Below are 13362 nucleotides of genomic sequence, written 5' to 3'. Positions count from 1 at the left end.
GCAAACTAGATTCAACATACTCAAGCCTGCAAACATTCTAAATATGCCCCCGAAATATTTTACTGAGCAAATGGACTGTTACCACCTTCAATAATAATGATAATAATAGTCTTTATTGTCTCCACATCATTTTATTGACACTCGAGTTGGAAGCATTAAGACCCATTTTAACCCTCAATGGCTTCCTTTCTGAAAAATAACGTCATTGTAAAAAGATTCACACGTTTAGATATTCCATTTACAATGAGATGCGGACGGGAGCTGGTGCCACTTGGACCCGGACGTAACGTAGCACTACAAAATGACGTCGGACTTAAATACTGAATAGGCTAGAAATGGGTTTTCAGAAACTACAACAAATAGCAGACCTATAACAACCTAACAGCGTTGTGAGGTCGTAAATGGGCATTTTGATGGGAATTTTGCATTTTTATAAACTCATCAAAATCTAATCTAAACTAATGAAATCTAACTTTTTCATCCATCATCATCTGCCTCTTACCTTCCAGTTGGGGCCAAGGGGTCCTCTGCCAGTCTTGACTGACTTGAAAATGGCGGGGTCCTCATCCGGCTTGTAGTCCTACAGACAGAACAGTTTACACTGTTAAATAACACCCACGACTGGTTAAGTGGCATAACTGGCATTAAAGACTCTCTTTCTGCTGGAGTCAGGATTTTGGCGAGGGACTTTAGAGCAAGTGTGAGGTTACATGAGGTGTCTTTAGACTTAAGAGCATTGGCACTACTACCCACACAACCTTAATCTCCATATAATCCTAGACTATATATCAAATTGATATGGACTAAATACAAGGGTGTGGAATTTTAAATTACTCATAACACAAAATGTTAACAAAAAAGTGTTCAAAAGACTAATAATCTGTACATAATATTATTAATAAATTAATTAAATATGAATAATTAATATACACAAAAATATAAAGTGCAAACCTTGTGAGAGGGGTGTGTGTGTGTGTGTGTGTGTGTGTGTGTGTGTGTGTGTGTGCGCGCATGCGACTAGGGGTTGGAAAGGGTCTCACACAAAGTGGAATGAAATGTATTTATCCATTTGCACACAGAGCTGAAGAGAACACACTCATACAATGCCTACAATATACCATTAATGCACATCCATAAAATGGTCTCAGATGCCATTTATTTATCAACGCTTTGGCAAACTGTGCCGCCCGCTTTGCCTTCTCATGTAATGACTTCACCGCTGTTGGTTAGCAGCATCTCAGTTACTGGTGTGTGCCCGAAATGGCAATTAAACGCCATTATGTGATTTCCAAGTAAGGCCTCATGTATGAGCAAAGCCGATTACGATTGTCGTTCTTTTGCACAATCTTTTGATTTATTTGGTTATGTAAATGATCATCAGATGTATTTCTGGTCTGATCAGAATATGTAGCCGTTCGACTCTGGGTTGCTGTAATTGTAAATGCTAGCTGAAATGATTACCCTAACCTCATTATTCTCAGTAAGCAGGTGGATCAGTGTGCATGTTGAGAGACACACTGTTCCATTTCTTTGGACGTGGGCTCTGTCAGCTGGGAGTTGGAAGCCTGGAAGGTTGTGTTAATTTCGTCGACTAAAGCCATGACGAAAAAAGCTCGTCGACTACCTTTTTTCACTGGCAAAAACTAAATGAAAACTAAGCCATGATGACGAAAACTATGACTAAAAGAAATATGGTGCATTTCTATAGCGCTTTTATCCAAAGCGATTTACATAGATTGAGCATTACATTCACTCATACACCGATGGCAGAGAAAACCATGCAAGGCACCAAGCCGCACATCGGGAGCAATTAGGGGTTCAGTGTCTTGCTAAAATGTTACCGGAGGGACTATAGTGGAGAAGAGATCCAGTAGACAAGTCATTTTATGCTTGGTTGCATGCTGAAAATAGCAGATCTACAAGCTCCTAGATCAGCTAATTTCATCATGCAACCAAGTGTAAAATCTGCCATTACGACCCCATCAAGGCCCGCCAAAATACATTTTAGTCAACTAAATCAACTGTAGATAGTCGACTAAAATCTTATGATATTTAGACAACTAAAACTAGACTAAAGTCAAAACATTTCAGATGACTAAAATATGACTAAAACAACAGAATTTAATTCAAAAGACCAAAATCTGCTGTCAAAATCAACACTGCTGCAAGGTGAAGGTCTGGAGTCGGTGATGGCACGAATAGCAGCGAGTTCACGACCGTGCATGTGCGTATGCGCTTGCACATGTTTGTTTGTGTGCGTGTGCCATGTGTGTGTGTGTGTGTGTGTGCGTGTGTGTGTGTGTGTGTGTCACGATGCCTATGCAAGCACTCATTTGGAGCATCTGCCGACAGCAGCAGGTGAGATGACCCTCTCTGCAGCTTCCCCAAAATAACCCCCAAATTGAGCCACTGGAGACTGCTCAGTGCTCACAGGCAAAAGCAGTGGCTCTAGAATTGTGTGTATTACATGTGTGTGTATTACTGCGTGCGCGACGAGTACAGTACAGCCGTGCCAACCGACAACACCGCTCCACCCATACATTCTATAATGCTGTATATACAGCTATGCCCTCCACCCATACATTCTATAATGCTGTATATACAGCTATGCCCTCCACCCATACATTCTATAATGCTGTATATACAGCTATGCCCTCCCTGCCGAACCTCTCGCTAAACTAAGCTCAGCCTCCGCAGAGCAGAGCGGGTTCTAAATCCCACGACAGTAGCAGGCGTGAAAGAAAAGGTAGCGAGCAAACATTCTGAATGAGGAACACACGTACGTGCGCGCCGTACGTGCGTGCACGTATGTGATTAACACTTCTCTGGTTGCATTATTTATTCAGAAGAGCACACAGACTGGAGAGAGCAAAGTTGAATACATAAAACCGGCAAGAGGGGAAAAAAAGAAATAATACAAATAAATGAAATGCCTTTCACATTATCAACAACTCAAGGGCCCAGCAATTTTAAATAAATCATGATGTGCCTGCAGCTAAAAAGCTACTTTTCAGGGCTACTTGGCCGACAGGAGAGGGGTGCCAGATAAGTAGAAAGAGATACCCAGAAACCCACCCACCATACGAGCACGCGCGCGCGCACACACACACACACACACACACACACACACACACACACACACACACACACACACCGACAGAGTAATTTGGCTGTTTTAATGCCGAGAGGTCCATCGCTATAACAATACACTGTGCAGCACTAATGAGGTCTGTGAATCGATGTGCCATGCGGACAAAACGAGCTACTCCTCAGTAAAAGGAGTGTGTATGTGCGTTACTGTTAAGACCCACAAACACCCAGAGAGAGAGAGAGAGAGAGAGAGACACACACAGAGTGTGTATTTGCCTAGTTCCGGTATACAGAGCACTGTGCGCCTTAATTACACTAACAAACTCATCTATGCTGGCGGTGAGCTCCAGGCCCTGCAGCCATGCCTCAGGCTGAGGGCTGATATGGCCCACAGACACAACACACTCCTCCAGCAAGGCAAACATGTCTGCCTCGTTAGCCACACACGGCAAACAAACACGTGCACACACGTGCACACACACACACACACACACACACACACACACACACACACACACACACACACACACACACACACACACACACACACACACACACACACACACACACACACACACACACACACACACACACACACACACACACACACACACACACACACACACACACTCTCCATCCCTCCCTCATGCAGCACGTGCACACCTGACATAAACACATTCACACAGTGAGGCCCAGCAAAATGAGGCAATGTTATGCCAAATAAGAGCAATAATGTGAAACACTTCCAAATGCTATAGCACACTCAAAACGGGAGATTAACCAAAATCCATACGACTTTCATAATAAACCTGCAAAGAGTCAAAATCAGTACCAACTTTAGGCAATTAAGAGAAATGTGTCTGGTTCGATAGTCTAAAAGCTCACTTTAAAGTCTCCATATTCGACTACTGTAGGATGCGTCAGCCAATATTGGTATCAGATGATTCACTCTAAATGGTAATTGGTAATCAACCCAGTCGTGCTTCATTTCCTGTTTTGTGAGGCAGAGAATGCACGCTGTGCCAGCATCATCAGATGCCCACACAACACATCATGCTAGAATCAGTGTTCCCCTGCCACTGTACTCTACAATCCATTATAGAATAGTCACTATTGGTTCCAAATGAAAAGGTATCGTATATTTCCTGGCCGTAGGGAGCAGTGAGCAGCTAATTAACAACATCTGGGGAACAGTTAGGGGTTCCGTTTCCTGCTCAAAGACACTTTGACACTTGAGAGTTTGACACGATACCAGGACGAACCTTCAGATTCCATCTCAAGGCTACCAACATCCACCCAGTCTCCCAAAAAAATACTTTTAATTCGATTTCTCTCTGCATGAACATGGCAGAATACCAACTATAAAAAAATCGTTTCAAGTTATTTGCAGAATATAATATGGCTGCACAGCTAACCAAGTTACGATTGTGATCTCAATTAATGGTCATAACAATGTGAATGATAAAAGGCTGGAAATCTTGCTACATTTAGGAGGCCCTGTGTGATTCAAATAATCGTTCCCAATAAGATTGTGCTATACCACAAATAGCAAGGACATGCAGGCCACAGTTTGAAGCCCACAGAAATCACAAACTAGTCCATACCCTTTCGAGGATAGGACATACCCAATCCCTACATGTCTCTTCCCCTCTCTGTCAGAAGAACCCTCTTTTACCGTACTCAAAGTTCGGCGCCATACATGGTCATTTTTCCTTCCAATCACAGCACAATTTCCATCCTCAAATTTCCGTCCTCATTACTAAAATTATTAGCTACTAGAGCGGTGCCCCTGGGGCCTCTACAGCAGTGCCCAACGGGCACTGGCCTACTTGGAACGATGCAAGTTGGAAACGCATGAGGGCGGATGTGCGGTGGCCGGTGGAAGTGCGACGCTGCCACTCAAGTGACTACTGGCCAAACGTCAGCTCTGTTACGCACGCGAAAGCTTCTATGAAGTTTCGTGTTGCCAGACTCTTTGTTGCTTCTCGCAAAAGTGGTTTGGCTACGCGAGACTAGTGAAGCACCAACGCGGAAGCTTGCCCTCCCTTTTGCACATACACCCCAGAGCCGAAGGAGGCGCCGCGTCTACCTTTCTATGTCTAATATGACTTAGGAGACCATTTGTAGGATTTGGGTAACATTTCACCTCTAGTGGCTACAATTGAGATGGCGGATCTTCATAAGTAAACCATCTTTGCTCTTGCAAACATCCAAACTGATTAGGTTACTTCTTCCATGTGCGTTCCCATAGTCCTCAGTCACATACAAATTAAAACTCTGCCTGTAGTTCCCATTGATTGTAAAAAAAAAAAAAAAATCACATAGTTGAACCGCTGTCTATAGTTCGCACCCAGGCTGCTACAGTGACACAGAAAACATAAAGACGTATAATATGACTAAATGTTTCTGTGAGTCAAGCAGCTGAGGACAGCCTAAGATCAGTTTTAAAAACACAGGCATTGGGACATTTTACTTCTTAAATTAAAACGTAACTATCGATCCATGCAAATGACAAATGATATAAATGACTGTATTCATTGCAAAATGTCCATGTTTAGGAACTGTGATCTCAGTTCTAAGCTATTCAATATGCTGGACATGGGATCAATATTGCAATTGAGATATTTTTTCCAGGTATCAATAACAGTCAACCAGGTCAATGACAAAGAACATTTATTATGACATTTTATGGAAAATTCAGTGATTACCAGACACTGAACCTTTGTTCACTTTTTAAACATTATTACTAAAAAGGTTTGATCGACACTTTACACTACTGTGTAAAGGCCATGCTTGTCCACATGGTGGTGCCAATGCACTGCTTAATACTGCACTTGAGCACTTCCCTTTATATTCTTTTGCATTGCTGTTTCTTAGATAGATTATGAATTATTTGTATTAAAGATCAGTTCATGTGTAAATACATACAGTACATAGATTATCACTGTTGTGTAGGAGAAGAATAGGAAGGAAAAGGATAATTTATGTTACTTACAGCAGCGGCCACCTGCGCATTGTCTGCAATGTCGATGGGTACAACCTCTACGCTGTTCTTCCATGTGTTGCTGTCCAGCTTATGTACCTACAGTACCAAACACAGCCATGAATCACTACACACACACACACACACACACACACACACAGTACCTAACACACACACAGCCATGTATCACTACACAGTACCTAACACACACACACACAGCCATGTATCACTACACAGAACTAGGGCTGTTACCATCATTATGAAACACGATGATTAATTAATTGGCACACACATAATTGTGATTAACATTTAATTTGATTGTATTGTGTTTTAGACATTTAACACTGGAACTTATAGAAATTACATTTATGCTTGGCTTTCAGGGTTTTGAAGATCAGCAGTTATGACAAATGAAATAATTTGAAATAAATATTATATCATTTTATACTGTAATGTTTTTGTACAATATAGTAGAAATAGCAGAAAATAGCCAATCTGAGCTTGAAGATCTGCCATTTCCACTACATTTTGAAAATGTTTAAAAATGTATGAACATTGTTCAAATGGAAACGATTACGGAAAATATTCAATTGTGTCAAATGTGAGCAATTAGAAGATTCTATATAATAATTGTGACAGCCCTACACACACACACACACACACACACACACACGTATACACGCTTAATGCACAGTCATGTTCTGGAGCTGCTCACGTTTTCTATCGTTCCCAGGTCAGGTTTATGCCACGTCTCAATTTTAATCATGAAGTCATCCTTCATATACTCATTCTGGAAGACAGGGACATAACATGGAAAACATAACACCCAGTACACATCCATTACACCAATGCACAGAGATAAATGCGCACGCACACGCGCACACACGCACACACACACACACACACACACACACACACACACACACACACACACACACACACACACACACACACACACACACACACACACACACACACACACACACACACACACACACACACACACACACACACACACACACACACACGTATTAAGCCTGAGAGCACCCTGTCATATAAGAAAGTAAAACACCACTTGTGGTTACTTACTGTCACAACTGGATGAAGGTAAAGCATGAGAGAGAGAGAAGAAGAAAACGGTTGTTAGACATATATATCACATGAACGCAAACAAACACTATAAAAGGTATGTTAAAGCAGGGCGAGGAGAGGGGTTGAGGAGGAAGGATAGGAAGGGAGAACAGGTCTACAGTCAGGCTGGGAGGAGACTCACTAGTTCGGCAGTAAGGATAAGCATTCCAGGCTTTTTCATGGAAGACCAAGGAACCTTCGGGGGCAATCATCTTGACAAACGCAGGGACTTTACTGCAGGGTGAGGAGATGGGAGGGGGTGGAGGAGATGCATGATGGTGACACATTACCCCTAGGGCTATTGCTTTTTATGTTTGTTGCAAAACTCAAGTTACAAATGCATTTGAAATTAAAAATGGAATTTGTTTGAATAAAAATCGGACCCCTTCACCACCAAACAAATCATATTGTGAGGTAAATCATCAGAGCCAAATGGCCTCATCTTGGATAATGTTTCTATCAGTGGTTTTAAACCCTTTTCATGTCACTGCCCATTATTTATTCTGCATTTGAGCCACGGACCACCATTTGATGAGATTTATCCTCTCAGACCCAAATCCAAATAATATTTTGTTGTCATTACATAATTGCACAATTCCATACTGAATAGATGTTTGGTACCATAGGAGATTTAACAGGCAAACATTTTTAAAAAAAAATCTCTAATTGTGTAGAATTCTTGTAAATTAAGTAATACAGATGTTTAACAATAATGTAACTCTTGAGTGTGTTACAATATCAAGAGTTAAAGTTCTATAAGGGTCCATTTGGTTACCAACTATCCATCATTTATCTGGGAACCTCCTCAAGGACCACCGGGGGTCCCCAGACCACTGGTTGAAAAGCACAGACCTAGTATGTGAGATTATTTTGAGATTATCCCTTCAGCAGCATTGCCTTACTCATTTTGACAAGAATAACAGGAACAATGTATTTTTCATGTACCATTTTAATTTTTTTATTACAGGTTAGACAGAAATGTTCTTTTCATTGCATTCCTGCAGTAGTCTAGAACAGGGGTTCTCAACGTTTTTGGCCGGGGACCCCCGGAAATGCTTTGGCAATGTCTCGGGACCCCCGCCCCGCCCCCTCCCGACCCCCAATATAAATTGACTGCTACAATAACCTTAAACCATTTTGGGCGGGAACCCCTTTTGGTGTTTTAAGCATTGTTATAATTTAGCTATTGAAAAATAGCAGATCTACAAGCTCGTAGCGCGCCACCGAGTGGCGCGCTACGAGCTTGTAGGTCTGCTATTTTTGAAAAATCGTGAAAAGAACCCAACCCGTGGGTCGCGACCCCCCGAGGGGTCGCGACCCACGGGTTGAGAACCCCTGGTCTAGAATATGGAGCCATGCCTAAGAAGGCCTCCTGTTAGGGCCGATTCATACTCCTATTTTACCGCTGTTTCGGCGCTGTAGTGCCGAAATGATTTCGGCTCGTCAGAAATTTTCAGTAGCACCAAAGAGCCGACTTTAGGACGGTACCCGCCCCCCCGAACCTCAAATGACGTCACATTGTAGGCTCTACAGCGCCGAACCGACTTTTATTCGGCTCTAAAATAGGAGTATGAATCGGCCCTTAGAATTACAAGGCAAATTACTTAACACGTCCGGAAGTGCTACAATTTTGAGTATCATTTTATATAATATATAAAATTATATATATATATATATATATATATATATATATATATATATATATATATGAACAGGTTTCTATTTTGGCATGTAAAGTGACAGCCCTAATTACCACACACACGACTCACCGACTAGTCCCCGACCTAAAGCATCATTTGATGAAGCAATGCATGCATGTAAAGGCCACATCTATTCTGTAAACCTGGAGGCCTCGCTTCATAATCACAGGAAGGGCAACACTGCCACTAGCTGGTGGCATGAAGATAGTACACTATAGGGATCTTTGCACTGATCATGCCATTGGAGAGGTCAAAGAGCTCAAGTCAAAACAACTGATGGATACATTTTTTTAAGTGGCTTTAAGACAAGTGGCCGAACCCGTTGCGCCAGCCCTTCCCGCTGGGCTAGGCGACAACACTGACGAAACATGAAAACACGACTGCGACACGACTTACCTCTTTAAGTGGTAGATTTTGTGTGTGTACTGTCCTTTCTCGCCGTCATTTTCATATGGTTCATTTTTGAGGACTTCGATGCCTTCACCGCCTCCCGTCTCATTTTTACTAGCCTGAGCCACCGAGTACAACTGCCCCACTTGGTACTGAAACACAAAATAACACAAAATACACATTTCGATTCATGATCACCTAGGCCTCATTCACACGTACCAAACACCAATCAAGCAATGTTTGGTAGTTTTTTTGGGCCACCACAATGCTTTTCCAATGGGAGTCACATGGTTTGATCAAACATTTGTGTTTGATCGCTGATAGTGATTGCTCCCCCCTCATCAAACAAAAATGTTTGGTCAAACCATGTGACTCCCATTGAAAATGAATTGGAGCAGCAATCAAACTGCAATCAGACATCACACACGGACCAAACATTTGTTGTGTACGTGTGAATGAGGCCTTACAGATAGGCCTGTCACAATTATTACATACTTGCAATTATTTAGAATAATGGCAAATTGGCTATCGTCATATTCACTCATTTCCATGTTGAAAATGTTTCATATATTTTAATTTTCAAACATTTCAAAAAATAAATAAAAATACTAAAGGCTTGTCATATCTGCCCTGTGCAACATTTGTTTATGAAGCCTAAAAGCCAAACAGAAATGTAAAGTTCCAATGTTCAACGACAGAAACGCAATGAAATTGTTAATCGCACTCATACCAAGGACTTGACTGATAAACATTAAACCACCTTTAGGGTCTCACAGTAAATGAGGCATACCTGCTGTATGTCTTAAATGGACTTAGTCAGAACCTTTCACACATTCAGCCTGATCACTAGTATTCACTAGAGTTGTTCCGATACAGATACTGGTATCGGTTACTCGGGCCGATACCACCCTCAAGTACTCGGTACTCGAGTACCAAAACATCCAATTGACACTAGGCTGAACAAATGCAACGGGAGGCAGTCTGACCCAACACTGCAACAAATCACCAAAAACAGCTGATCTACAAGCATAAATGACAACGGACAAGTGTAGATCGGAGATCCATCTGCATATATGAGAAAAAAAGGGCTCAAATAAGTGGATACTCAACAAAAATAAAGTACTCATATCGGCAAGTACTAAAAATTAAGTACTTTTACTCGTACTCGGTCTGAAAAAAATGGTATCGGGAGTCGGATGTTTAAAGAAACAGTGTAGGAAGTATGAAAACAGCATTGCTATGCGATTCAACTGTGTGTCTCGGTGTCCAGGATTAGGCCCACACTCCTTGCAACCAAACGGTTGCTAGTAGTTGCATGTAAGGAGTTGCATTAGTGTTGCATGTTCTTAAAACTGTTTTGTTGCAAGGAGTTGCATTGGTGCAGTTTGGGCTTTAGGTTTGTTTTGTTGATCACTTTGTTTTTGCATACGTTTTACTGTGGTAAAAATAACATAAAACTACACTTAGGAAGATGTTGGATATCATCCCACACACTAGCTCTATGCATCACAGAAAAGACTAGCGTGGACGCCAAGCCAAGCTTACCACAGAGCAGAACAGCCAGACAAACTCGTCCCAGCCCAGTGGCTGAGTGGGAAAGACAGGCTTTCTGCAAATAGAACTGGCTTCATCCTTCCAAATCAAATGTCAACACACAACAGATCAATCCTCAACCAAATCCCAAGGTTATTGTTTTCCTCCGTAGCGTTAAGCCAATCCCACACGCCGTTAGCAGAAATCAATACTTTGTTCCTCCCTGTAATGACGGTTGAACAATAAACTGATTTGTCATCGCCTCAGAACTTCTAATACGTTTTCTTAAGAATACACTTATTATTATATTATTATTATTATTACTTTATCTAAAGCCTAATTGCAGAGAGATTTTGTGGCCATATAAGGCTGGAGTATGCATGCATGTCTGGCTTTCATAACACACTGAGAAACAAACTGCCCCATCAAATTAAACAATCACAGGAATGACAAACTATGTCTTAGTTTGGAGGGGACTCACTGTGCTGCGTTCACTCACCATAACCAGCAGCCACACAGGACAGTAAAGGGCAAGACGGCAGTGCATTCATTAGCTCTTTTCCCCTCGTTTATGTGTATAAACTAGTATAAACTAAATTAGGGCTGTCACAATTACTCATTTAAGTTGACAATTAATTGTAACACTAATAATTGCGATTAAAGATTTAATTGTTTTTGTCATTGAACATTGGGACAAATGAATAAAAAATACATTTGTTTGCCCTGTAATAAAAAAAAAGCACAGGGCAGATATGCCAAATAATTGAAATATACAAAGAAATGACTGACATTTATGAATTTTATAGTTGCAGTATGTAAACTTGCAAGTCTACTATTTCCGCTTTTTCTAATGTATGATTTTTCAACATGGAAAATATGACGAAATAATTGCGATCATCTCAAATAAATGGCGAATAGACGAGTATGTAATAATTGTGACAGGCCTAATAATAACGCTAACATTCTGGCGACGTGCTCCACAGAGGGCACGTGTTTGCATGGCTGTTGTTAATCGTGCATCTGTAATGTAGTCAAGTGTACTCACCTCCTCCACACTACAGGGTAAAACCACGCGGCTGGAAAAAAAGAGATCAAAGATTAGAAAACGTTCACATGAAGAAGAACCATAACAAACATAATTTACAGTTTGTGAATAATCTAAGAAGCATTCAACAAAAATGCTCCGGCTCAGAAAGGGTTTAACCCATTCAGTCCTGACGTCAAAAAAAAAAAAAGTTTTCTAAATCATGACAATTTTCGGAAAGATTCGAGGCACATTTTAACGATTTTTCAAAAATAGCAGACCTACAAGTTCATAGCGCGGCACTCGGTGCCGCGCTATGAGCTTGTAGATCTGCTATTTTTCAATAGCTAAATTATAACATAATGTATGTAACCACCAAAATGGGTTCCCGCTCAAAATGTGTTAATGTCTAGTACAAGGTTCATACAAGGAAAACTGTCAATTCCAACAAGATTTAGACTCCAGGGAGTTCATCATGTCGTCACGGTGGAATGTTGGAAACGTACTGAATGCATGAAACTTTATTGGCGATTCAAACCGATTGTTCTTGCATGAAAAACATTCCCCCTTTTCAAGAAGTCTATATAGATATGTCAGTCATCTGTCAGACTAAAGTCCTGCGGAGGCATAAAGAAGTGTCTTCTTATGCAAGGTCAGCGTAATGTAACAGCCCGGGCGTGCCCTGACCCCGGCCATGTGTTCCATGACCAACGCTGCTCAGAACTCTAGTTCACTGCTTCCACTTTTACAACTTTTAGCTCAACACCCAGAAGACAAATTAGGGCTTTTGACCGAGACCCAAACAAACCGAAACCGAAATAGCAGATCTACAAGCTTAGAAAGCATTTTGCATTTCCTCTTTTTTTGTGAAACAAAGGTGAAATTGATTCAATGTTGTTTTGAATTAATAAAAAGTTGCGATTTTCTTTAGTTTAAATAATGTTTTGGGAATAAAAAAGGGGATTATGTACTATATAAACACGGGTTCTGAGTCCTGACCCACTGTTTGGATAGCAGTGCTTTTACCACTGGTTCTCCACTGTGTTCAGGGAGGGACGCAAGGTTGGTTTTACCACTGGTTCTCCACTGTGTTCAGGGAGGGACGCAAGGTTGGTTTTTGCTCAAGCCATCAATTCAGGAACATAATTGGACCCAGAATATAAGCAGGAAGCATTCTCCAGTTTTTAGGTGATAAGTAAAAACAGAGATGTGTTGGGGTGCGCGGTGTGTCGCTTATCACCACGCCTCAGTGACGTCATTTTGTGGCCATATAAGGCTGGAGCGTGCGTGCGTGTCTGAATTTCATAACGCACTGAGAAACAAACTGCCCCATCAAAAAGAATCACAGGAATGACAAACTATGTCTTAGTTTTAGAGGGGACTCACTGTGCTGCGTTCACTCACCATAACCAGCAGCCACACAGGAGTCAGACTCAGGACAGTAAAGGGCAAGACAGCATTGCATTCAAGAATCATTATCAACGCTCTTATGGGTATAAACTAACTTAGGG

At 41.4% G+C, this 13362-nt stretch overlaps 1 protein-coding gene across 2 annotated transcripts in view; it reads right to left on the bottom strand.

The window, feature by feature from the left end:
* LOC306934243 (phosphatidylinositol transfer protein beta isoform) overlaps positions 1-13362 on the bottom strand; it is a 33263-nt gene that overhangs the window by 12922 nt on the left and 6979 nt on the right. For both annotated transcript variants that reach the window (XM_079516809.1, XM_079516810.1), the window contains exons 2-7: positions 11873-11903; positions 9301-9446; positions 7324-7438; positions 6789-6863; positions 6086-6172; positions 503-580 (exon numbers count right to left, since the gene is read on the bottom strand). In XM_079516809.1, coding sequence (XP_079372935.1) covers positions 503-580; positions 6086-6172; positions 6789-6863; positions 7324-7438; positions 9301-9446; positions 11873-11903 — 532 coding nt within the window. The remainder of the gene's footprint in view (positions 1-502; positions 581-6085; positions 6173-6788; positions 6864-7323; positions 7439-9300; positions 9447-11872; positions 11904-13362) is intronic.

The sequence above is a fragment of the Electrona antarctica genome, assembly GCF_951216825.1.
Source record: "Electrona antarctica genome assembly, chromosome: 12".
In the NCBI taxonomy this organism is placed as follows: Eukaryota; Metazoa; Chordata; class Actinopteri; order Myctophiformes; family Myctophidae; genus Electrona; species Electrona antarctica.
Note: the sequence above shows the minus strand (reverse complement) of the source record. Positions and strands in the feature narration are given on the sequence as shown.